The 23,240-nt window shown below is 56.2% G+C and overlaps 8 protein-coding genes across 8 annotated transcripts; 4 read left to right on the top strand and 4 right to left on the bottom strand.

The window, feature by feature from the left end:
* Nucleotides 1–1,306: 1,306 nt before the first annotated feature.
* CCM_05862 (amidohydrolase family protein) lies at nucleotides 1,307–2,941 on the top strand (the record flags this gene model as incomplete). Its single annotated transcript, XM_006671006.1, has 1 exon — nucleotides 1,307–2,941. One exon carries the CDS (start codon nucleotides 1,307–1,309, stop codon nucleotides 2,939–2,941), a length of 1,635 nt encoding a protein of 544 aa, XP_006671069.1.
* Nucleotides 2,942–5,654: 2,713 nt separating this feature from the next.
* CCM_05861 (FYVE domain protein, putative) lies at nucleotides 5,655–7,342 on the top strand (the record flags this gene model as incomplete). Its single annotated transcript, XM_006671005.1, has 3 exons — nucleotides 5,655–5,667; nucleotides 6,318–6,871; nucleotides 6,956–7,342. The coding sequence occupies 3 exons, from the start codon at nucleotides 5,655–5,657 to the stop codon at nucleotides 7,340–7,342; spliced, it is 954 nt and encodes a 317-aa protein (XP_006671068.1).
* Nucleotides 7,343–8,302: 960 nt separating this feature from the next.
* On the bottom strand, nucleotides 8,303–9,749 carry CCM_05860 (GNS1/SUR4 membrane protein; the record flags this gene model as incomplete). The annotated part of the gene is made up of 2 exons (XM_006671004.1): nucleotides 8,303–8,932; nucleotides 8,970–9,749. The coding sequence occupies 2 exons, from the start codon at nucleotides 9,747–9,749 to the stop codon at nucleotides 8,303–8,305; spliced, it is 1,410 nt and encodes a 469-aa protein (XP_006671067.1).
* Nucleotides 9,750–10,910: 1,161 nt separating this feature from the next.
* Nucleotides 10,911–15,701, top strand: CCM_05859 (Heat-labile enterotoxin, A chain; the record flags this gene model as incomplete). Its single annotated transcript, XM_006671003.1, has 8 exons — nucleotides 10,911–11,035; nucleotides 11,368–11,458; nucleotides 11,512–11,681; nucleotides 11,793–11,873; nucleotides 12,083–12,167; nucleotides 12,241–12,404; nucleotides 12,867–12,984; nucleotides 13,041–15,701. The coding sequence occupies 8 exons, from the start codon at nucleotides 10,911–10,913 to the stop codon at nucleotides 15,699–15,701; spliced, it is 3,495 nt and encodes a 1,164-aa protein (XP_006671066.1).
* Nucleotides 15,702–16,134: 433 nt separating this feature from the next.
* Nucleotides 16,135–17,877, bottom strand: CCM_05858 (carboxypeptidase Y precursor; the record flags this gene model as incomplete). Its single annotated transcript, XM_006671002.1, has 2 exons — nucleotides 16,135–16,178; nucleotides 16,218–17,877. 2 exons carry the CDS (start codon nucleotides 17,875–17,877, stop codon nucleotides 16,135–16,137), a joined length of 1,704 nt encoding a protein of 567 aa, XP_006671065.1.
* Nucleotides 17,878–18,907: 1,030 nt separating this feature from the next.
* On the bottom strand, nucleotides 18,908–20,626 carry CCM_05857 (tryptophanyl-tRNA synthetase; the record flags this gene model as incomplete). The annotated part of the gene is made up of 7 exons (XM_006671001.1): nucleotides 18,908–19,213; nucleotides 19,260–19,313; nucleotides 19,361–19,790; nucleotides 19,841–20,060; nucleotides 20,113–20,162; nucleotides 20,183–20,295; nucleotides 20,342–20,626. 7 exons carry the CDS (start codon nucleotides 20,624–20,626, stop codon nucleotides 18,908–18,910), a joined length of 1,458 nt encoding a protein of 485 aa, XP_006671064.1.
* Nucleotides 20,627–20,968: 342 nt separating this feature from the next.
* Nucleotides 20,969–21,905, top strand: CCM_05856 (UPF0023 family protein; the record flags this gene model as incomplete). Its single annotated transcript, XM_006671000.1, has 2 exons — nucleotides 20,969–21,148; nucleotides 21,192–21,905. The coding sequence occupies 2 exons, from the start codon at nucleotides 20,969–20,971 to the stop codon at nucleotides 21,903–21,905; spliced, it is 894 nt and encodes a 297-aa protein (XP_006671063.1).
* Nucleotides 21,906–22,267: 362 nt separating this feature from the next.
* Nucleotides 22,268–23,033, bottom strand: CCM_05855 (40S ribosomal protein S18; the record flags this gene model as incomplete). Its single annotated transcript, XM_006670999.1, has 3 exons — nucleotides 22,268–22,568; nucleotides 22,642–22,772; nucleotides 22,995–23,033. 3 exons carry the CDS (start codon nucleotides 23,031–23,033, stop codon nucleotides 22,268–22,270), a joined length of 471 nt encoding a protein of 156 aa, XP_006671062.1.
* Between the last annotated feature and the right edge of the window lie 207 nt (nucleotides 23,034–23,240).

Below are 23,240 nucleotides of genomic sequence, written 5' to 3'. Positions count from 1 at the left end.
TCTCCGTCGCGGGGTCGCATTCTCGGGCCGTTGCCGGGAAGTGACACGAAAAACAACCCGCATTGTCATTGCAGGTGGCCCATGATATTGATCAATATTTTATCATGTTATTCTAACGAAATAGAGTGTCATTTCTGTCAAGTTTGTTCTCTTGCTGCTCGTCAGTCTGTGTCGATGGTATCATGGCTGACCTTCAGAATCCATAATACCTTACTGAACTCCGGCGGTGTCTATATAGATACTCTCAACAGTACGACCGCTGCAAGCCACCGTCAAACGAATCGTGGCACAGTATCACGTCCCGCCTCATCCTCGTCCTACCTTGACGCAGAGACGTTCTGCCAAAATAAACATCAGGTATCACTGTCAGCACCCCAATGCAAGCCTCCTTCCATCTGGCTTCTAGCGTCACGTGCTCGCCGCAGCCAGCTTTTTCTTGGACGATGACACCCTGATGCCGTCTTCTTGGAACGTAGACCATGCGCATGCGGACGCCGCGGGATTTTCATTTGCAAAGAGATGAGCCTACGAAGGGTGGCTGCGCACCTTCGCTAGCCAGGGCCAAGCGATGCTGCAGATGGCTGTCGGGAACTCGTTGAGCGCGATGTTTCGGCATGATGATGTGGTCCTAGATGTGAAAATTACGCTTCTTGGCTATAAAAAAGACGACTATCATATAGGGTATATATTGCGTCATGTTCACAGACCTGTTTATTGTGCCGAGTTGCGATGGCCTTACACAGCGTACACAGGACTCAATGGTCGAGTTCCGAGACCTTCGGATGAACGATAATTTTAATTCACGCGTATCTCTGGGAATACATCTGTTTTCTGCCTTCTTAAAACACCAATCGGCCAGCTACTCTTTAATGTAGAACCCTCCGGCTGACCCCGCCCCCGCCTTTCCCAACTGCGATCGGTGCCGGGCGACAGGGAGCCGTAGCAGAGGATTGCACGCCGTCAAATAAACTCTACGTGGTAGATACCGCCATATTACAGGTCTATGTAGTATTTTACGGGCTGTGCGTATACTGCGCCATTTTTCGTGGCCATCACTTCGCCAGCGAGCATCGTCAGCGAGCATCGCGGCCGATTACAACCCGAAAGGCCGCGGAGCCCGGCGCCCGGCCGACGACACTTAAACTACAGCTCCGGATGTCATTGGACGCGATAACAAACCATAGCTCGGGAACTAAATTAGTAACTTGATCAAAATGTACGCATCACTGAGCATTCCTATTTTTCTTCTTCTTCTTTTTCAGTGACTGCCTCCTCCTCCTCCTGCAAGGCCACCAACTCATCAACCATGCCTACCATCCTGCACAATGGCCGCGTCTTCCTCGCAGCCGACGGCGAGACGCCTGACCGCTTCGCCAGCGTTGTCGTGCTCGACGCGGTCACAGGCAAGATTACGCACGTGGGTGACGAGACGGACGCCGCCGTGATCAAGGCCAAAGCCGCGCCGGGCGCCATACTCCACGACGTCCAGGGCCGCGTGGTCCTGCCCGGCTTCGTCGACGGCCACATGCACCTCTGCCAGACGGGCGCCGGGCTTGAGAAGCTCAATCTTCGGTCGAGCAAGAACCTGGGCGAGATCCAGGCGGCCATCCGCGCCTGGGCGGCCAAGCACCCAGAACTGCCGCGGATCCTGTGCCGGGGCTGGTTCCACCCGTCGACCGGCGGTAACGAGCTCGCAACCCAGATTGACGGGCTCGATGTGCCGGGCAAGAGCCGTCCCGTGTACATTGACGCCGACGACTTGCACTCGTCGTGGCTTAATACAGCTGCGCTGGACGAGATGGGCGTGTCGAACATGGAAGACCCTCCCGGCGGCCACATCCGGCGCGACGCCGACGGTAAGCCGTCGGGCGTGATGCAGGAGACGGCGGCTTTGGGCATAGTCTGGCCGTTCTTGCACAGCAAGCGGACGGTTGAGGAGAGGCAGCGGCACGTGCAGGCCGCACTCGACGCCTACATCGCCTCGGGCTACGCTGGCGTCGTGGATATGGCCATGGGCGACGAGGACTGGACAACCCTCCAGCAGTACCGGCAGGAGCACGGCGAGCTCCCCATTTGGGTAGCCGCGCACTGGCTCATCCTCCCGCAGCCGTCACCCGAGGACACCATACGGCAGGTTGATCGCGCCATTGAGCTGCAGACGCAGTATAACCGCCTCACCAGCCCGCGGTTCCGCATCGCGGGCATCAAGATTGTGGGCGACGGCGTCATCGACGCCTGCACCGCCGCTATGCAGCAGCCATATTCGCACAACAACCAGAGTGTCGCGCCCGTGTGGACACGAGAGGCCCTCGAGCCGGTGCTGCGCCGCGCTGACACTGCAGGCCTCCAGATTGCCATACACGCCATCGGAGACGCCACCATCAAGCTGGCGATTGACGCGCTCGAGGCTGTCGGAAACCCCGCGGGCCGACACCGCATCGAGCACCTCGAGACGACGGCACCTGAGGATGTGCCGCGTCTCGGCGCTCTCGGCATCACCGCCTCTGTGCAGCCCGTGCACCTCGATCCGGCGAGTTTGGCGGCGTGGGAGAAGCTGCTGGGCAAGGCCCGGTGCGGGCACGTCTTTCCCTACGCGGCTTTTGCGGAGCACGGCGCTGAGCTGGCACTGGGCACCGACTCTCCGACCGCACCCTACAATCCGTTGGCGAACCTGTATGTGGCGACGACGCGGCGGTCAGCCCTGGAGCGCAACATGACGACGCAAACGACGCCTCAATTTGCACTGTCGCTAGCAGCCGCGGTGGCAGCGTCGACGCGAGGGTCTGCACGGAGTTGTTTCGCCGAGGACAGGGCCGGACAGTTGCGACCAGGCTGGGAGGCGGATCTGGTTCTGGTGGACATGGAGTGGGACGCCGAGAAGCTGTTAGACGCCAAGGTTGCGGAGACGTGGATTAGGGGGAAGAAGATGTACCCTGCATAGCCGAACGAGACGTCATCAAGAAGTCAAGGTGGTAATATGATGTATTTCGGGGCGAGGCGTTGCGGCGAAGCGTTGCAGTTGACAAGGCGCACGAGTGAAAGGATCGGGGTGATATTTACGAGGAAACAAGTTGGTATGAATGGAATTGCCAAAAATTGCATGTTTCTTCACGGCGATGTGTTGCGGATAGGGAATGGCATGCGAGTAGTTGATGACCAGAGTACAATAAAAACGACAGATGTTTTCCGATGTTTCCGGTCGTTGACTTCCACTGACATGAAAGTGAAGCCCAGTACCATACTCCGTACGAATAACCGTCGCAGGTGAGAGGATATCAAGAATAGATTGCCATATATGTAGTCCGCTTGCAGAATAATTGCATGCAACCCACTTGGGTGCAAGTGTGTATAACCATTGGCAGATAGATGTCAAGAATAGATTGGGCGGTTCAACCCACTTGAGTATCCATTGGCATGGATATCAAGTTGCCCCTCTGATATTGGACCGAGTATCAACCAGGTTCTGAACTGAGTGCGGTACGGTTCACATGTTGCGTGCATCCCGAGCCCCCCATCCGCATCCTGCATTCCAAGGTGACGTTGGAGGACAGCCTGCTACAATGCTTGTAGTCGGGTACAGGCTCAGCTGAGGCTGCATCCGACATTGCATTGATTGCTCGAGTTTGGAACAGACGATGGTGGAGGCATAAGTGGGTGAGTATTGATTGGTCGGACAGTTTGCTCCAGCTGGGTTGGTATTGAATCCGGTCTGCGGCAACTTCCGACGACGGAATTGTCATGCCGTTGTGTTATTCGCCGACGGTCAACGGCCGTATGGCAGCGCAGCAGGGCTCAGAGCTTTGTCGCGCGCCAAGACTCAAAAGAAGTATTGATGAATGCAACGAGTCGCGGGCGGCGCTATTATGGGGGCGGCGAACCCATCCTCGGTGGAAAATGGGGGCGAAGAGGAGTCAAGGGTTCTAGAAAGTCTGGAGCCAATAGCGGCGGCGCAGTTCTTCTGGCGCCCGCTGGCCAGGTTTTTGTAGAGAAAACTGGGCGAGTTGTTGTGCTTTCTCCGGGGGACTGACACGACTGAACTGACAGAGTGGTCGTGCAAGACATTTCCTGTTCGAGACAGGATCGGTGCGGAGCGCGGCAGGCAAGAGGAACGAAGGCTGACGGGTTGCTTGTCAGAGACTTTGCGGCTCCTGGGACTGGCTCGGGTACGTTCTGCCTGTAACTAACAAGGCAAATAGCAAATAGGAACTCTATGACACTCTGCAGAGAGTTCATCTCAGCTAATAGCCATCGACTAAACAAGCGCAGTGGATCAAAAATCTGTCCCTTTGTTGTCGAGTTGCTATTGTAGTCTGAAAGAGGTTGGTGTCGTGAAGAAGCTTGTGGGTGCCAGGAGTTGCATATATGTCCGCGACCTGCTCAATTCGTGCTGGCACCAGTTTACGAGGCTGCTTATTGAGGACTGAATGTCAGCAGTGAGATTGGATCTGACGCAACCTTCTGGATTCGGAACGTTGCCGCTCAAGTGCGTTTTGAGGAAAGTGGTCACATGTGCGTCGTGCCGATATCACAACAGCGAAAGAATATGATTCGTGTTGTCAAGACCAGCACAACAGGGATGCAGGCCGCAGCAAGGACACGGATGTCGGGCGAAAAATGGTGGCGTTTAGGCTCAAGACCACGGTTTAGTGGTGGAGCCAGCTCGGTCGGTCGGTCGACGAGGGGGCCAATTGCGTTCAAGTGTAAGAGAATCAAGGTCAAATGTGTCAAAAGGCTGAAGCAGGGGCTCGGAGCATTTGCCATTCAGGAGAAAGCCAAGAGATGTGCATGACAATATGCCGTGTAAGGAAGTGCAGCGAGAAACGAGAGTCGGATTAGTGGCAAACTCTGCTCGGCTTTATTAGGCGTTCCTCAGCCATACCCTTGCAGGGTAATGCGGCTGAAATAAATGCATGTGTGCACGTGCTTGGCGATGCGCAGGAGAAAGGGTTAATAATTGAAGTCATGGAGAAGAAGCGGAAGCAAGATGGACGATTTCCATGTTGGCGAGCCAAGTCCCAAGCGACAGGTCAAATATCAACGGCGGCAAACGGAAGGCCGTGCAGCCGTCCAGCAAACTGGGCCCATGGTCAGTGCTTTGGGATCTGGGAAATGCCGCACAGGAGGCTGAAGGCACCGTTGGCGATGGTGTCGTGTGTCGTGCAGGGAGGGCAGGGGACGAAGGTGACGAGGGTTGGAACTTGGAGGGGCGGCAAGAGGCCACAGGCAAAAGGGCAAACAAGGCAAAGAGAAAAGAGGTGCGAGGGTGGCGCCGGTGCATTCCGGGCTACGAGCGGCGTCGAAGTTTGGGGGCAATTTGGCGGGCTGTGAGTGGTGGGAAAGGGAAAGGTCGGAGAAGGCTGTGTTTGGCCGGAGATGCCTGGGGATGCCTGTAGTACGGTGGCTGGCTGGAAGAATAGCAGGCCTCGTACAAATTAACTAATAATCTGTAACTAGTAGTTAATTTGTACAGCAAAAGTGACCACAGCCTTGTCATCTTTTTTTTCCTTTTTTTCCTTTTTTTCCCTCTCATGCACGCCACGACTGCTGTTCCCTGGCGCGGGCGTCGGCCGACCTGCCAGGAAGATGGTACCTCCCTAGTTACCTAGGTACCTTAGTAGGTCCTAAGGTACGCAGTACGTACCTATTCCGCGAAAATGCATGCCTTAGGTATCCGTAGTCTTGCAGCAATTTTGCGCCTTCTCGTCATCAACCGTTCATCAACAAGCACCGCTTCTCCATCGCCCATCATTTCCCCGTCTATCCCCCTTCTTGTCAACTTGCCAACAGCATTACATCACTGTCACCCGTCACCTTGGTTGCATTATCCTAGAACCTGCAACGCACGAGACAAGTTCATCGCCCACACCGCTCAGTCCACTAAAACGAAAGTCTCCAGTCTTTGGCTTCGTTTCCCCTCCCGCAAAACTGCACCAGCCAACCATCCACCATCGCCAGGTGGCTACCCTCCACTTGACCCAAAGCCGCCTTTTTTTCCTGAGCCAATTGCCGCGCTACGATAGTCAGCTCCGCGCTCCTGGGTTGCCGCCATCTCAAACTGATAACAAGTTGTTCCATTAATACCACTAGGGCGGGCCCCCCGACTCGCCCCCCCGGGCCACCGCAAACCGCCAATCCCATCCCCGACGATCACTTCCCTCCCTGTCCACCCACCCCTCCTCTCTCGCCCGCTTCCAACAAAACACCAAGGAGACCCTGGCCAGAGACACGCAGCCATCATATTTCTTTAATCTCTTTCCCTCCGCATCTCATCGCGACGCTCTCACGGTCACTTTTACAACCAGCCATTCCATTGCCAGTACAGCCTCAATACCCAAGTCACTGGCAGCACTGCAATATGGCCGCCCAGCTCATCATGCCTACGCTGCCCAGCGAGCAGCATCACTCTCGTCACTTTCTCCCTGCCCACCGCCCTACTCACCACGCCCGATCCCAGTCCTACAACCTTGCCGGCGCTGGTCCTCGCTTCCAGATCAATACCGACCTCACAAACAAAAACGACGGCCACTATGCCTCGACGCCGCCCTCGCCTCGCGGTACCTCGGGCTCTCGTAGCAATATTCACAGCAAAGGCGCACGCCCTCTGTACATGCCCGCTGTTCTGCGCCCCAACTATGAGTTTCCGCCCGCACAGCCGCTTTCGCGCTCCCCCGGTGCCTCGTCAGACTCGGGTTCCGACTCGACCCTGCGTCGCACCAACACGGCCAACCTGCTGAGCCTGACCGGCCTCGGTGCCATCGGTTACCGCCTCAGCCGCCGCTCGACCATCGACAGCTCCAAGAGCCTAGAGGGTGAATGGGATCTAGCGACATATCCCGACGTCATGTCAGCACCCACGCGCAAGCACTGGAAGGTATGTTTTGATCTCGCCTGCAGCTCGCAAGACAGCCGCGGGCACAACACGGCTAGACCAGGACAGCGCACTGACACGCGACAGCCCGACACGGAATCGACCGTCTGCGACGACCCCTTGTGCAAGCGCACCTTTACCTACTTCACCCGCAGGCACCACTGCCGCAAGTGTGGCAACATCTTTTGCGACTCTCACTCGGCTTCTGTGCTGCCCCTCGACCAGGACGCCAACTTTAACCCGCGCGCCGACCCTTCGCGCACATGCAACCACTGCTTTGAGCAGGTCAAGGCCCGCCACTCGCGCAACAACAGCCAGTCTTCGGGCTCCGACTCGACGGGCGCGGGCGCGACGGCCAGGGGCGCGACGGCGATTGCGGCCAGAAAAGGCGGCGCGGATAACGAGTTTAACCTGCCCAGCAGCAAGGACTTGGCCGCCAGCGTCCCACGCGACTGGAACTGGAGCACATTCTAGAGGCTCGGCTGGATCTCATCCTGCATCATCTCTTTACTACATTTTCCCGCGCATACACGATACACATATACACGTCTTGCGCTGGCTGGCTAGCCATCAAGACAACCATGATACCCGGGTCCAGGCAGATTACCAAAGGACCTTTCTATTTCTATAGACTTCAGTTGACTACCAGTCACTATTCATGGATTGGGGATTCCGCCCTTTCCTTTTCTTTTGCCCTCTTGTGCAATTTCACAAGAGGCAGGTTTCTCGTGGTGTTTGAGGCATTTTCACCGCGTCATTTTAGGCTTTGGGCAGGCATTTACGACATTATCTCCGGCTTTTAGGCTGTTGCATTGCATATTTGCCATTTATTTGTTTGCGTCTTTTTTTCTCAGCGTTACAGGTTTCGCCATTGGCTTGAAACATGAGCATATCCAGAGAGCTTGCTACCTTGCGAAAGAGCCACGGCATCTTTCATAATATATTCATCAACCAAAGATTTCATCTACATCTATGCCCCCGATGCCATGCAAATAAATGTGAATGCTTGACCACGATTTCGCAAAAGCAACTTTGCTTGTCAATTTAATAAACGTGTTGACTGTCCACAAACAAGTCTTTCACGGGAAAAATGGCTAGTGACTTCAAAAGTCAAAAACGTCCATACTCATGTATTGATGAACAGCACGCGCTCGCATCCATGAATCGACAAGAAATCAAGCGCTGATAGCGTCGTGTATAAATAGTAGCAACAGAAAGGTAACAATAAAGGCGTTACCCGGGTCCCCAGTAACCAGAACAATGAATGCAGTTTGGCTCCGTGTGTAAAACAGTCTAGACAAATCATGAGAATAAAATAGCATCTTGCGCCATGTCATGTAAACTTCTTAAGCTTCTTTCCCTCCTTCTTCTCGCTCTTTACCATGTCCCATTTTCGCCTCTCTTCTGCATATCCTCCCAGCTTGCATTCAGATTTTAACCTCGGCGTCTAGTGGTGCGGCGGGTAGCAGGCTCCTCGCGCGTGGGGCTGTTATCGCCGCTGCGCACCATGCGCTCGCCCCCGTACACCTCGCGCTCGAGGCCTCGGGCCGCATCCCAGCCAGCCTTTTCGGCCAGGGCCACGTCGACGTTAACGTTGCTCAGGCGGCGGGCGGCGGCACCCTTGCCGGCAAACTTGTTGGCGGCGTTGCTGCGCTTGACGTAGCTGGTGATGAAGAAGCTAACGAAGAGGTAGGTGAGGGGCGCGAGGTAGACGACGTTGAGCCAGATGGCAAAGGTCTCGCCGGAGCTGACGATGCAGGGCTGCGACACGTAGGAGACGTCCTCCTGGTCGACGACGGTCTTGATGCGGCGGGCGTCGGCGCCGGAGCCAAAGAGCAGGGCGCGGACCGACTCGACGGCGGTGGAAGGGTCCGAGGTGGAAGTGGAGGTGGAGGTGGAGGTGGCGGCCGGAGCAAAGTAGTAGACAAAGGAGTGGCACATGGCGAGGGAAGCGCCGACGAGGAACTGCGTGATTTGCATGCTCGTCAGGCTGCGCTTGATGAGGACGGGGACACGGATGTTGAAAGCGGTCACGGTGTAGTAGGTGTACTGGGCATGTGTTAGCTGATGAGTGAGTATGTGAGCGGACGAGCGCGCTTACCATGAGAGCGTGGATAAAAGAGTTGAACTGGACAAAGACCCAGATAGGCGCGGACATGTACCGCATGCCAGCCCACATGCACAGCATGGCGCCGGCGTGGTGGTAGGTCTGCAGCGTGGAGCTGGGCTTGCCCTTGGCCAGGATGATGAAGGTGTCGAGGACCTCGTAAAACTTGCTCAGGTAGAAGATCCAGCCGTAGTAGGCGAGGCCCTCGTTCCAGATGCGGCCGGCCTGGGTGGGGTTTGGCAGTCCGGTGGCGGCGTCAATGACGCCTGCAGGGGTATGCGGGCCGGCGCTCTCGAAGCGGCTGAGGTGCTCGTTGAAGTAGACCGAGTTGCCGAGCCCGGGGGCGCCGTGTAGGCGACAGGCACTGTCGGCGGTGGCGGCGAGCCCGCCGGGGCCGAGCGGGCTGACGATGCTCCGGCGCATACCGGAGAGCATGCCCCAAAAGGTCCACGCCGAGTAGACGGCGAGGAAGACGTTGTGGAGGACGACGAAGAAGCGGAAGGCGGCGGTTTTGGAGATGCCCCAGGGTTGCTTGTGGTGGGCGCGGTTGTAGCGGTTCAGCAGCTTGACGGAGACGGCGTAGAGGGCGGCGATGGTGATGGGCACGCGGGCGTCGAGGGCGCCGAGGAAGAGGCCGTCGGGGATGTTGAACGGCCGCATGACGGAGAAGGTGGACACGGCAGCGGGAGGGACGGGCGGCGCTGGGTTATGCGGCGGGAAGCTAAAGAGCTTCGAGGATGGCAGACCGCCGATGATGCTGGAGTGGACGGACATGGTGTCGATGTGTATGTTTGGAGACAATCGCAGTTCGGTGACGGGGGACGAGTGGTCAATCGGGTCGTGTTCGTGAGGCGGTAAGAGAAACGCCGTTGGAGACAACGAGGGATGGGTATTTGGCGCTCAAGGTGCACGAGAGCCTGTCCCAGGGTACACGAAGGCGGTTGGACGGGTTGGTCGAGCCGGTGATGCAAAACCGTGGTCTCGGATGAATGTTGTGGACCAAGACGACGAAGCAATGCTTGAGAAAGTGAAGAAGAAGCAATGGAAAAGGGAAGAGGAAAAAAAAATGTTTGCTCAAGGTTCAAACGCCGTGGAGCGGGAAGAAGGCAATTAGAAGCAAAGCCCCCAAAAGTCCTGGTATGGGTTATCAGCACACCCCGGCCGGGACAAGAGCCACGCCCCTTGTGCTCTGTTGGATGTTCGGGCAGCTGGGGGTTGCTCCGTGGTCCGCTTCCTGGATGCTCCGGATGGTAGATCTGGGAGGAGTAATTGTGAGCGGTTGCGGTGGCTCAGATCGGAGACATGGAGGAGGGAAAGATGTTGGGGATGTTGGGGATGTGATGTCGCGATGGCAGGTAGAGGGACCGAGGCATGTGCAGCTATAGGATCATTTTGAGGATTATGTCATTGACACCTCGTGGGTAGCCTTTTGTACTCGGTATTGTTTATTGCTATGCTCAGTTATTACCCAAATGCTGCCTAATTTTATGTAGCAACTCAATTCGAAGTACCATAGAACAGGCAAGCAGTCTTGGTTGTTGGTGCTGCGTCCGCAGTAGAGTACAACGATGGACTGGAAAGGACTGCAGACCAGCACAAGAACACATGTTACGGCGGGCCAGTAGTTAATCATTGACAAGACGAATCTGCAGCAGATAACTAATAAAGATCCAGATGGCAGATGAACCGCGGCTCAGATAGAGCACACACGCAGATATCAAAGGTGCAGGACAAGGTGTGGACGTAGCAAAGGAGGGGTGTTGGGCGGATAGCTGTTGTCGTTTTTTTTTTTGGTGGGAAACGTGCAGTGCCACCTCAAGGGGGGTTGAGCAGGTACCAGATCTGGTGCGCTTGATAGCAGATGCGGGAAATTCGACGCAAAAGACTAACAGCAATGGTGGCGGTGTGACTTGGCAGCCACCAGGCACACGACAGATGCCCCCACTCCATCTCGGCATCCCGGAGCGCGCCAGTTTGATTCGCGGCCGAGAGGGCAGCAGCGGTTTTGTTGGGGAGGAAGAACTAGTGATGATAACGTCGGAACTAGTTAAAGTTGGTCTGTAATTTTTAATTTGTAGTGCAGTTTGTAACTACTTTATCTGTACGACGTTGATTCGTGCAACGACTGTGTGGTGCTGGCATCAAGACTGTTGCATGCTGCGCAATTATGGCCTCCTTGTGCAGAGGCTGAGACGTACGTAAGCCCATCCACTTGTAATTTGGCAATCGGATAAAAGGCTTCTTTGTTTTTTTTTTCAACTTTTTTTTCCTTCATTCTTTGTTAATCCAAACCACCTCTTGACCCCCCCCACTCTATACCGAGGCACGCAAAACAGACGAATCGCCACACTCGCTTTTCACTCTGCCATTGTAACTGCAAATTAACTAGTAGCGGTTGGAACCCTGGCAAAACGGGGCAAGGCAAGGAAAAGCTCGACGCTACCTCAACAATTTCGGCTGCACGAGACAGGGCTAGTCAGGTTGTCAGGCTAGTTAACTACTAACCTCATCATGGGTCCTACTGTGCAAACAGCAGGGCCGACGTCGACCTGCGTCCCGTCTCGTCTTCCGTTTTGGGCCGCATATGAAAGTATGTAATTTGCACAGATTATTCATGGAAGCAAAAGTTGCAAGGGCGAAATGGCCAAGCTCATTCGCCTATAACGCTGCAGAAACCACCGACTTGAACAATAAGCGCGCTCTGTCGTAATAATGCAGATGTACATGTATGCAATGCTGGATATTTCGCCGTGGCATACAGCGTGCAACTCGAGCATGTGTCGAGCATCAGGTCGAGCCAATAACTAACCCAAGCAGGGCTGTGGGCAGCATCCCAGTTCTCATGCCCGAGTCAAGCGCAGCCATCAAGGCTCCCATTGTTGACATGGGTGACGGCTCGTAGTCCAAAGTCGATGCTGCATTGGCTCGCACGACAAGTTGCCTAAACGCTTTCAGGGGCGAGGCAGGAATGAATTCGCCTTGAAACACGATTCCTCTTCATGTCCCGGCGCGCGTGGAGACATGGCATTAACGGCGTGATCGCAAACGCATGAATCTAGTACATGACATCCGCCTGCGCCTTCTAGAAGCGCTGCAAACTTGCCAAGGCGTGAGCTTGTATTCTCAGGCTCGTTTTCCGAGCCACAGGGCAGAGCATACGACGAGCTTCTATTCTCGGCCTCTTCTTCAGGCGTAAGCTTCTTTCCCGGCCTCGCCTTCAGGCGTATGCTTCTATTATCGCCTTGTTTTCCGTATATCACGGCAGAGCATACGACTAGCTTCTATTCTCGGCCTTACCTTCAAGCATAAGCTTCTTTCCCGGCCTCGCCTTCAAGCGTGGGCTTCTATTCTCGGCCTCACCTTCAGGCGGAAGCTTCTTTTCGGCATCACCTTCAAGCATAAGCTTCTTTCCCGGCCTCGCCTTCAAGCGTAAGCTTCTTTCCCGGCCTCGCCTTCCAAGCAAGCGTAAGCTTTCCTTCAAGGCCTCATTTTTTGCACGCAGCGGGGCAGCGCATAGAACAAGTTGCCATGCTTCAATGTAGTTGCAGTCGTCACTTATGCTCTGATGGCGAGCAACCGGCAGGCACAGTCGCACAGTCATGTTGTTATGCAATTCACAGGTACGCCTACGGTCATGTTGCTTGACGAGCTAGAAACATAGCTTCAGAAATATACATAAAAGGCGCGCCGCTATACTTGTTCATTCGATATTCAATCACATTCGTTCCTCGCAAGACAATAGGTCCTTCCTAAGCCTTGTACCTCACACTCCTTTAACCTTGTACTTGACACAAGACACATCAGCATGAGAATTTTTACGACTCGACAGTCCAGGGTTTCCTGGCTGTCCTTGACTGTCTTGGCAGCTTTCTTTCTCTTCATTGGACTCAGCCACGGTCACCCATCTTCCGGCAACAACTTGCGTCAGCTGAGTTATCGAGGCAACAGCGACTCGAAGCCTGGTAAGCCTGGGAAGACTCCCAAACCGCCCAAGGGTTCCAAGCCGCCCGTTGGTGGTGGTGAGCCGTCCGCGCCGCCCCTGCAAATGCACCTTCGACTTCAAAGGGAAAGAAGGTCGGCTACAAGAAGAACATCGACAGACTTCCCAAGTTTGAGCTGCCAGAAGAGCCCTTGGTCACCTACCGTGGCGAGACGCGCGATGCCGCTGCCATCGAAGCAGCCGAGGGCTTTTTCCCGCGCGCCCCTACCCGCGCCATCACCGCCGCTGAGACCGAGGCCGGCAGCAGCATCTACTCCCACGTCGCGGTCAAGGTCGCCAAAGAGTACACCAAGTACGTGTCGACGTCCATGGACCCGGCCGCCGCCAGTGACTTTGGCCGCTCCACCGGGTTCGTCTACGTGGTCGCGCCAGACGAGAAGATGATCAACGTCCCCAAGACTCTGGGCGAGTACCTGTCCGTTGACTTTGCCAAGGAATCGGAACTGGCCGCCGCCGGCCAGATTCCGTTTGACCAAATCCGGGGTTGGATCAAGAAGAGCACAGACCTTCGACCGGGTGACTGGCTCACGCTGCGGGAGCACGGCCACAAGCTCAACGGGAAGCCGCTCACAGAGGAGCTCAAGAAGGACCTTGGCCGCGCCATGTCCGAAGCATACGTCCCGAACCCGAAATACAATGCCGCGAAGTACGACAAGACGCGCGCGAGCGGGGGGCGGCCGGAGCTGGCCGGGTTTCCCCAGGATAGCCCGGCGTGGCAGAAGGCGCCTTGGAAGCAGTACAAGGGCAAGAAGACGTCGGAGAGCCTCCAGGCCTTTGTGAGCGAAGGGGTCTGCGCCAAGGCGGAGGCGTGCGTCAAGGCGCAGCTGACGTCCAAGGCCGGTGAGGCCGGCGTGCCGAACGCGTACGAGGACTTGGATCCGCTGTGCAAGGAAACGGATCTCAGGAAGAGAGACGTGGCTTGCCGACTGGAAGCTGACGAGGAAGATCCGGCGGAGGCCGGTCAAATAGAAGGAGAGACAGTAGCCACAGAGCCCGAAGGCATCAAGGAGCCTGGATCGGCAGAAGAAGGTCTCGGCGGTGGTTCAACAGAGACGGCAGTCGAGAAGGTGGCCCAGAAGACTTCAGATGAAGTGTTTGAAGACCTCTTCACCTCTCGCAAGCTGAGTCAAAAGGCCGCCGAGTGGGGGCTCAAGATCCAAGACGCACGCACCCGGGTCCTCGGCTACAAGCCACTCACACCACAGTCGCCGCACTTTTCGATTTCCAAGGTTGGGCTAGCTCTTGAGGGTGCCGGTCTCGTGGCCTGGGGTGCCGGCGTCGTCACCGCCTTTGCTACCAACACGACGGGCTGGGAGCGGGCCGCAGCCGTGACCGGCATCGTCCCCTTTGTCGGGTGCGGCTTCAACATCATTGCCGAGTCCCAGAGCAAGGCAGGCATCGATCCCATTGACCAGATGATGTGCATCACGGCCGACATCCTTCTCCTCACCCCGCTGGCGCCGTTTGCCTTTGCGGTCCAAGTCTTCCGCGTCGCCGCCGGCCTGCTCAAGGCCGACGCGGTGCCCAAGCCCGAGGAAGCGCAGGCGACGCGCGACGCGGCCTGGAGCAAGGTCCTCGACGACACCGTCTACACGTACTACTACTCGGCGGACAAGCTGGCGAGCAACAGAAAGTTCCGGGACAAGCTCAACGGCACCCTGTACGCGGAGAGCATGGCGGTTGTGTCCGATGCCGCGGACCTCATTGCGGCCGCCAACGCGACGGTGCAGGCTTCGGCCGCCAAGGGCGGAGACCAGGCGCAGATTCGCGCCGTCATGCTCAACGTCACCGACCAGATCAAGGCGCAGATCTCGCCCAAGATTGTCGCCAAGCAGCGCGAGTTTCTCCTGCAGCTGCCGGAGCTGATCAAGAAGGGCACCGATCTCTCGGTGAACAAGATGGCGGAGCAGTACAACAGTGAAACCGTGACAAACCTCTTGTCGCCAGAAGTAGTGCACCACTACACGCCACTAGTGCCGGCGGTACCGGGCGACGCAGCGAGCGATCTGGAGCCGTCCGTGCGCCGCGAGCTCGGCGTCGTCGTCGAGCATCTCAAGAAGACGCCGCTGCCGCTGCCGAAGCTGTTTGACGTGGCGTACGTGCTCGGGCAGTCCAAGGGCCTGCTGGACATTGACCCGCTGACGCTGAACCCGGGGGCGTTTATCAAGTCGCGCGTTCCCACCATGTCCCAGGACGACGTCGACTTTCACGCGCTGCACCACGCGCTGCAGATCTCCTCGCTGCTGCGCGGCGCCACCACCGAGGAGAAGCTGTCCAAGCTCTGGCCGGCGGCGGCGGCCGGCGGCGCCGACGGCGCCAAGACGGTGCAGGAGCTGCAGCTGCTCCTGGCGCTCAAGTTTGGCCGCGTGTTTGACGCGCAAAAGGTGGCGGCGTCGGCGCAGCTGGCCGGCAAGGAGCAGGACGACAGGTTCATGACGCACCCGAGCATCCCGCCGCTCAAGATTGCGCCCGAGTCCATGGCGTACATTGGCCTGATCCTCGAGCTCGACGAGGCGCGCATCAACGCCATCCCCCGCCACAAGGAGATTGTCGGCTTCAACGAGCTCGGCACCGACAAGAAGCTCATCCTGGCCATGCTGGAAAAGGCACAGGGCATTTATGCGGCTAGGCACAATGAGACGACGGCTGCCCCGGTGAAGCCGGAGGGCCAGGCTGCCGCGGCTGCCCCTGTGAAGCCAGAGGGCCAGGCTGCCGCGGCTGCCTAAGAGAGCCTGTGCGGAGGGCGCTTGGAGGATAGTGTGGGCGGGCTTTTATACATTTAGAGAGGGCATCTTTGACAGTGTATGAGGACGAGGTTGAAGATGCCTGGTTGGCTTTACTGCATTTCTAGAGCGCCATGTTTTAAGGATTTCGTCTTGGCGGTTGTCAGCAATGACAACACGCACGTGACAATTGCTGCAAACTTGAACCAGCCATGGCGCGGACTCAGTTGGGAGAGTTATCAATCTATTCACTATTCTATCTGCATACATGACAGTACAACTGCCAGTAGCCCCGCGATATGTCGGGTCAAGTCCTATAACAACACGAGTGGTATAGTATATTGGCTCTTCAGCTCATCTGTGACGCCGATGAAACATGATGATGGCCCATATCGTATCGCAAAAACGCTTATAAGTTATTACTCAACTATAACATCTAGCAAACAAATGTCCAACTATCCAGGCAGAAAATTTTCAAATCTACAAATCTATATCCCACGCTCTATTTGGCCCACTCACCCGAAATCCAGCGGTTGAGAAAGTCAATCGACGCCTCGGGTTGGTCGTACGGCACCATGTGACCCGCCTCAAAGAGCTGCATAAACGTCAGGCCCTTTGCCGACTTGACCTTGCCGTACGGCTTCTTGGCGCCGTCGAGCGTCAGGTCCTTGATCTTGGCCTCGCTGTATGCCTTCTGGCCCGCCCACTCCAGACGCTCCGTCCACGCCTGGTTGCCGAGCCAGTTGCAGATGAAGTCGGCATCGCCGGCGTACACGAGCACTGGAATCTGCTCCAGCAGACCGGGGATGACCCTGACAATGGGCAGCATCCAGTCGCCCTGGAACATGAAGTTGCGGTTAATGTCAAAGTTGCAGCTGTCAAAGGTCGTGGGCTCGACGCCGAGCGCCTCCTGGACGTCGTCACGGTTGAGAAAGTCGGTGATCCACGTCATCTCGTCGTAGCAGAGGTTGCCACCCTTGCACTTTTCGCGCACGTCGTACGGGTTCTGGCCCGTCTGCTGGTAGGGGCCGATGAACTGGGCGTTGCAGTAAAGGATGGCCGGCACGCAGCTCCAGACGCTCTCGCTGTTGTAGCAGGACTCAATAAGCGACTGGCAGCGCGGGAGGGCATTGTCCATGGCCTGGCACTGCGACTCGTCGAGCACGGCCGGGTAGCCGCCGTCGCCGCAGCCCATGGGGCGGTAGTACTCGTACTGGGTGAGGCCGTCGGTAAGGCCGTTGCCGATGAGCGCCGACTTGAGGTTGATGTTGCGGTCCTTATGCGAGAGGATCTCGTGCGCCATGATGGGCACGTAATGGCCGCCATACGACTCGCCGGCAATGTGGAAGTCGCGCTCGGCGTACTCGGGGAACTGGTGGAAGAAGAGGGTGAGGAGGGCGTAAATATCCTTGGCGGCGGCGGCCGTGTTGGACACGCTGCCGCTGCCGTACGAGTAGCCGACGTTGACGGGCTGGTCGATGAAGATGACCGACGCGTTGCTGTTCCACGAGCTCGGGTTGTGCACCACCTTGCCCTTCTTGTCAATCGACGCCGGGCCGAGCTCCATGAAGAGGCCGAGCATCGACGAGCAACCGGGCCCGCCGTTGAGCCACAGCACGACGGGGTCGTTGGCCGGGTCATTGCGCGACTCGAAGAACCAGTAAAAGAGGTGCTTATCTTGCTCGTTGTCGTCGAGGTATCCTGAGTACTGCTTGACCGAGTCGACGCCGAGCTTTGCAGGGTCCACCTTGCGTACGCGCACGTCGTAGTTGTCGAGCTGCCCGCCATATTGGCGGCGGTCCTCGCCGTCTTCACCCTTGGTCCAGAGCGCCTGCACGTCGGCACCGCGGACAATGTGGTCCCAGTGGGCGTCGGGGCGGTGGTGAATCTTCTTGGGCTTGGCCTTGGCCGCGATGCTCTGCTTGAACGTCGCGACGACCTCGGGCGCCAGCTGCGCGACCTCGTCCCAGGTCGCCTTGGCCTCGGCCGAGATGTCGCCGTACAGCGCCTTGAGCGGCTGCGCCCACGACGCAATGTCGGCGGACCAGTCGAAGCCGGTGAGCGGGTTGCCGCCCAGGTTGAGGGGGGAGTGGTATTTGCTGTCCTTGTTGAGGATCTTTTGGTCGCCGGCGACCGCGGTGGCCGCGGCTCCGAGCACGACCGAGGTGGACAGACGCATGATGGTGCTATCCGTGGATGAGTTGTGGTGATGGGGGGGATAAGGTGTCAATGATTTGACAAGAGTGATGATGGAAGAGGAAGAGGAAGAGAAAGAAGGGAGAGCTCAGGTGCCTGCGGGGAAGCCTTCTCCAAGGTCGTAGCGTAGGCTCATGTGACTGGGGCGTGCGTGAGTCCTCCTATCATGGGCAATGTATGACGCTGAAACGGGGACCTGGGAGGCCGACAGTGCTGACGACTCATGAAACAGTGACTGCCTGGCAACCAGCCCGCACTAACATGGTTGCGTGGCGTACATGTGGTGGAGTGTTAGGGCGTCTTGGCTTCAGGCTAAAAGCGGCCACGCCACGCTGGCTCGTGGCGGCCCCGCCTAAAGACGGCCAGGCAAGGCAGTCGGACAGCGCTATTGTACGCTATCAGCCCACCACTGTACTGTCAAGCTGGGTACATACGCGAGTGAGGCCTGTTTTTGGACAGGGTACTAGATAGGTCGTTTTTTTAACAGATAATTTTCCCCTGTCACAACGCTGTTGACGTCTCTGACACGGCTTATAAAAAATATACATGTTTTTTAACACGTACTGACAGCCTGACAGCGTTGTGACAGGGGAAAATTACATGTTGAGCGGAAAACGTGTCCAGTGCCCTGTCAGAAAACAGGCCTCACGCGCGTAGGTAGTGTACCCCGGTTGGTCGCTGGTTGCGTAATAGCACTACATAGGTAGCACCCTTAGGTACCTTGATAGGTCCGAAGTCCGGCAACTGTTATTCATTCGTATGATTGTCACTGCTGAAATCTGGCATTGTCTCACACCTGCGCCATATTGTGTGGCTGAGAATGCATTACGGATGGGCAGATTTGATACAGGCCGCCCTGTCGAATGGGCTATCCGCCCAGCCCGAGATAACCAGTCGGCCAACAGGAACAATTAAACAAGTATGCCTACCTTTCTAATGGGTCTACATAATCTGCATAGCCATGCACATCGAAACCATCGGCAACCGCATCCCAGTGTTCAATGCTCGTACTATTATGCCGCACCCGCCTTGGCCTTGGCCGCTTCTTTCTCTGCCTTTTTCGCCGCAATTTGCTGCTCCTTGAGGAGCTTCTTCATCTGGTTCTTGGTCAACTTGCCGTCGCCCTCCACTGCCGCTTCTTCGGTGCCAGCGGACGTGACAGGTACGACGAGGTCGGCGCGCGGCACCTTGGAGTTGCCCTTCCATTCGAGCGGCCGCACCGCCATGAACTGCGCGACCACGTCGTCAGTAGCCTTGGTCCGGCGCTCCTGGAAGTCGGCGACGTATTTCTGCAGATACTCGATACAAATAGCTTTGAGCTGTGTGGCTGTTAGCCTGGTGCATGTGAGCAATGGAGCGACGTACCTCTCCTGTCAGCATTCTACCGCTGTTGTATTCTTCCTTGATTCTCTTCAGTTCCTACATTTTGTCAGTTGCTGCCGTAGTGCTGCAAATTTGAAACCCACCGCATCGTCTTCCATGAAAAACTGCAGATATTGGTACGAGACGTCCACGTCCGCGTTGCCGCCCTTTTCTCTGTGTTCTTCCAGCGTCTCTTTGCCGCCCGAGAACGCGTACTTGTTGATCTTGGTCTTGATGGCCTTGGCCGAGTCGCTTAGGAAAATGGCCGACGTGTCGTCACTGGCCGACATCTTCGAGCCGGGGCCCTGGAGGGCGTCGAGGAATCGCATGTGAATCAGCGACGGCTTGGCGTACTTGAGACCGGCGGCGCAGTCGCGCGTCAGCCGGAAGTAGGGGTCCTGATCGATGGCGCAAGGGATGAGGCACGGAATTTTGGCCGTCGCGGCCTCGTCAGTGCCAAAGATGTGCGGGAACGAGCCGGCAAAGGCGGTCGCGCCTTGGATGCTGGCAAAGTGAATCTTGCCAATGTTGGAGCTACGATTGTCAGCAAACTCCTTCGCATGGTAACTGTGATACCTTCTGACCTTCCGTCGAAACCAAATACTGCTTTGGCCGTGTTGAAGTTGACGCGCTTGGCGAAGCGCACAATGTTCTTGTAAAAGGCACCGCCAACGTATTCAAAGTCGGAAAAGATGAATGTCTTTTTCATGTCAAAGCCGGCGGCGATGATGTCTTTGCAGTTTTGCTTGGAGTAGCCAATGACTTCGTCGACGGTTCTCTTTTCCGAGAACAGGTACTTTTCATCTGCAACGGTTAGTTGACGCCAGCAGAGTATCAGGCTCATCAGGCTACGCACCATCAGTCAACATGACAATTAGGGGGGCGTCAAAGACATCTTGAAGCCACCTATACAGGTCAGTCTAAACCTGGGAAGGTTGAGTGAGGTCACAAACTTGACAAAGTCAAACACTTGGGTGTGCCCAATGTGCATGCTGTCACTGCTCGGCCCACGGCCAGTATAGATGAAGAACGGCTCATTCTAACTAATTAGTACTTGAAACCCTACTTTTACGCATAAAACTCACCTTCTCGTAGCGATCTAGAATGGCGTGCATGTCGCGATGGCTGAAAAAGATGCCGCGGCGCATAAAACGGTGCGGCTTCTGGCCCGTCACTTGCTCGAAGCGTTCCAGCAGCTTATCATCAATCTCAGACGTCCCAAACTCGTCAATCAGCTTGCGGTAGTCAATCGCCTTGACCTTGCCATCCTCGCCCACCTCGCCCGACACAGACCACGGGTTGATGTCCTGCTTGGCCTGCTGAGGGGCGGAGAGCTCTTCGGGTAGGGCGGTGGCGTCTGCTGCAGCCATGGCTCTAGGACGTAATTGATTTGTAAAATATCTTGCTGTCAAAGAGGATATTTAAGCCTCGCCAGAGAGGTTTGCAGTCAGCTTTATGCAAGGCACGAGTGACTCAAAGAATTGGTGACTCAACCTTTCACAGGCGAGCCAGTCCAGGAAGGCGGGGCAGTAAAGATTTCACGCGACAGCAATGGCGGGGTCGTAGTTGGACGAGCCCAAAACCTGCCTGACGCACTCGCACATTTTTCACCCTTATATATATCATTTCAATCTTGTTGGAAAGAGATATACCTCAAATTTAGAATTTGGCTGCTATTTGTCTTTCTCCAACCCCAACACTACATCGACACCATGTCGCGCATCAACCAGCCGTCGAACCAGATCAAGTTGACCAACGTGTCGCTGGTGCGCTTAAAAAAAGGCAAGAAGCGCTTTGAAATCGCCTGTTACAAGAACAAAGTTCTTGAGTGGCGCTCCGGCATCGAGACGGATCTCGACAACGTGCTGCAGATCCCCAACGTCTTCCTCAACGTCTCCAAGGGCCAGACGGCGCCTAAGGAGGACCTGGAAAAAGGCCTTTGGTAAGAAGATGACGACCAACGAAATCATCCTCGAGATCTTGAAGAAGGGCGAGCAACAGGTGGGCGAAAAGGAGCGGGCGGCGCAGCTCGAGCGCATCAACAACGAAGTGATTAGCATTGTGGCGAGCAAGCTGGTCGACCCGCGCACCAAGAGAGTGTACACGTCGGGCATGATTGAAAAAGCACTGGACATGCTCAGCTCGCAGGCGCATACAACAGACACCAAGGACAAGGCGGCGGACAAGGGGAGCGCGGCGGACAAGGGAGGCGTGGCGGGCACGCCGGCGACGGGTGAGGACAGCGAGGCCAAGCCGCCCCCCAAGGAGCACAGCTGGACGGGCGTCTCGACAACTAAGAGCGCCAAGAGCCAGGCGCTTGAGGCCATGAAGGCGCTGATCGCGCACCAGCCGATTCCGGTGGCGCGCGCGCGCATGCGTCTGCGCATCAGCTGCGGCACCAGCGTGCTGAAGCAGGCCGCCAAGCATGTTGCCAAGGAAGATGGCGAGCACCAAAAGGGCACGGTCAAGGACAAGATTCTGAGTTACATCGAACAGGTCGAGACGCAGGACGTTGTGGGCTCCGACTGGGAGGTGGTTGGCTTTGTCGAGCCAGGTGCGTTCAAGCCACTAAGCGACTTTATTGGCAACGAGACCAAGGGACAGGGTCGAGTTGAGGTGTTGGACATGGCGGTGACGCATGAGGAGTAGATGCTGCAAGCCAATGAAGCTAAAATGAAGCCTACGATAAATGAATATATGATTGATGTCGAGTCGAATTTTGAGCCGCTCGTGGTGCAATTTAAGAGATCAAGCATTATGGTGAAGGGCAGCAAGAACATGACCAAGTTTAGATTCACATGAGAAGTAACGCATTGTTAGACAGCCAGGTGGTTTAATGTTATTTTATTTTCATGACTCTGATCTGGAGTTGCAGCACCCAATGCCGCATATGCAGGAAAGCACAAACTCTCTGGAGAGTTTTGAAAGGAGAAACCAGCCGTCACGCCAATCCCACCCAAAAACGTAGCTGAAATCTTTTCGTTCCACAACGCCACAATTGCGCGCAACCACTAACCACCCTTCTTCTTGGAGACACCGACGGTGCGGCCACGGCGGCCGGTCGTCTTGGTGTGCTGACCACGGACGCGGAGGCCCCAGTAGTGACGAAGACCGCGGTGGGCACGGATCTTCTTGAGACGCTCCAGATCGTCACGGAGCTTTGAGTCGACACCGTTCGCGAGAATATGCGAGTCCTTGCCGTCGACAATGTCGCGTTGTCTGTTGAGGAACCAGCTGGGGATCTTGTACTGGGTGGGGTTCTGGATGATGGTGACAATGCGTTCGAGCTCCTCCGAGGTGAGCTCACCGGCGCTGTATTATGTTAGATTGTGTCGAGGTGAGAGGCTCGTGGGGACACGAGGATAGACTGGGAATTGGAGCATACCGCTTGTTCAGGTCGACATCGGCCTTCTTGCAGACAAGGTTGGAGTAACGACGACCGACACCCTTGATCTTGGTGAGGGCGAACATAACCTTCTGTTTTCCATCGACGTTGGTGTTTAACAGACGCAGAATCTAGAAGCTGTTAGCATTGACTGCACAGTGAATCGGCCCGGGGACAGTCTGCCAGCTGTCCAATGCATTGCTTGTCGTTGCCATGGTCGGAGCCGAATTGTTGCCTCCTCCTCTGTATCGGTTCTCGAATATTCATCGGCTTGACAAAGTCGGCAACGAGCAAATGTTTGGGTCGGCGTGGCAGACTGTAGTGCTGTAGGCATTTCGAATGGATGAACTTACGAACTGGAAGTTCGACTTCTCTCCCGTCACGAGCGACATGATGGGCAACGTGGATGATCGAGAAGGGTTGTCAGTGATGCTTCGCTTGGGAAGGGAAGAAGAGAGTAGACGGCGCACTGGGGGCACTCGCTTAACGATGGATTTTTCGGGCCTGTGGGGACTTGGGTAGGGCACGGCGTTACAGGTGCTGAATTTTGTGGCTCACGTGATAGCGCACGTGAGGGCTTTGAGGGCAACGGAGCAGAT

Source organism: Cordyceps militaris (genome assembly GCF_000225605.1).
Source record: "Cordyceps militaris CM01 unplaced genomic scaffold CCM_S00004, whole genome shotgun sequence".
Classification (NCBI taxonomy): domain Eukaryota; kingdom Fungi; phylum Ascomycota; class Sordariomycetes; order Hypocreales; family Cordycipitaceae; genus Cordyceps; species Cordyceps militaris.
This window is presented reverse-complemented; position numbering and strand designations above follow the sequence as displayed.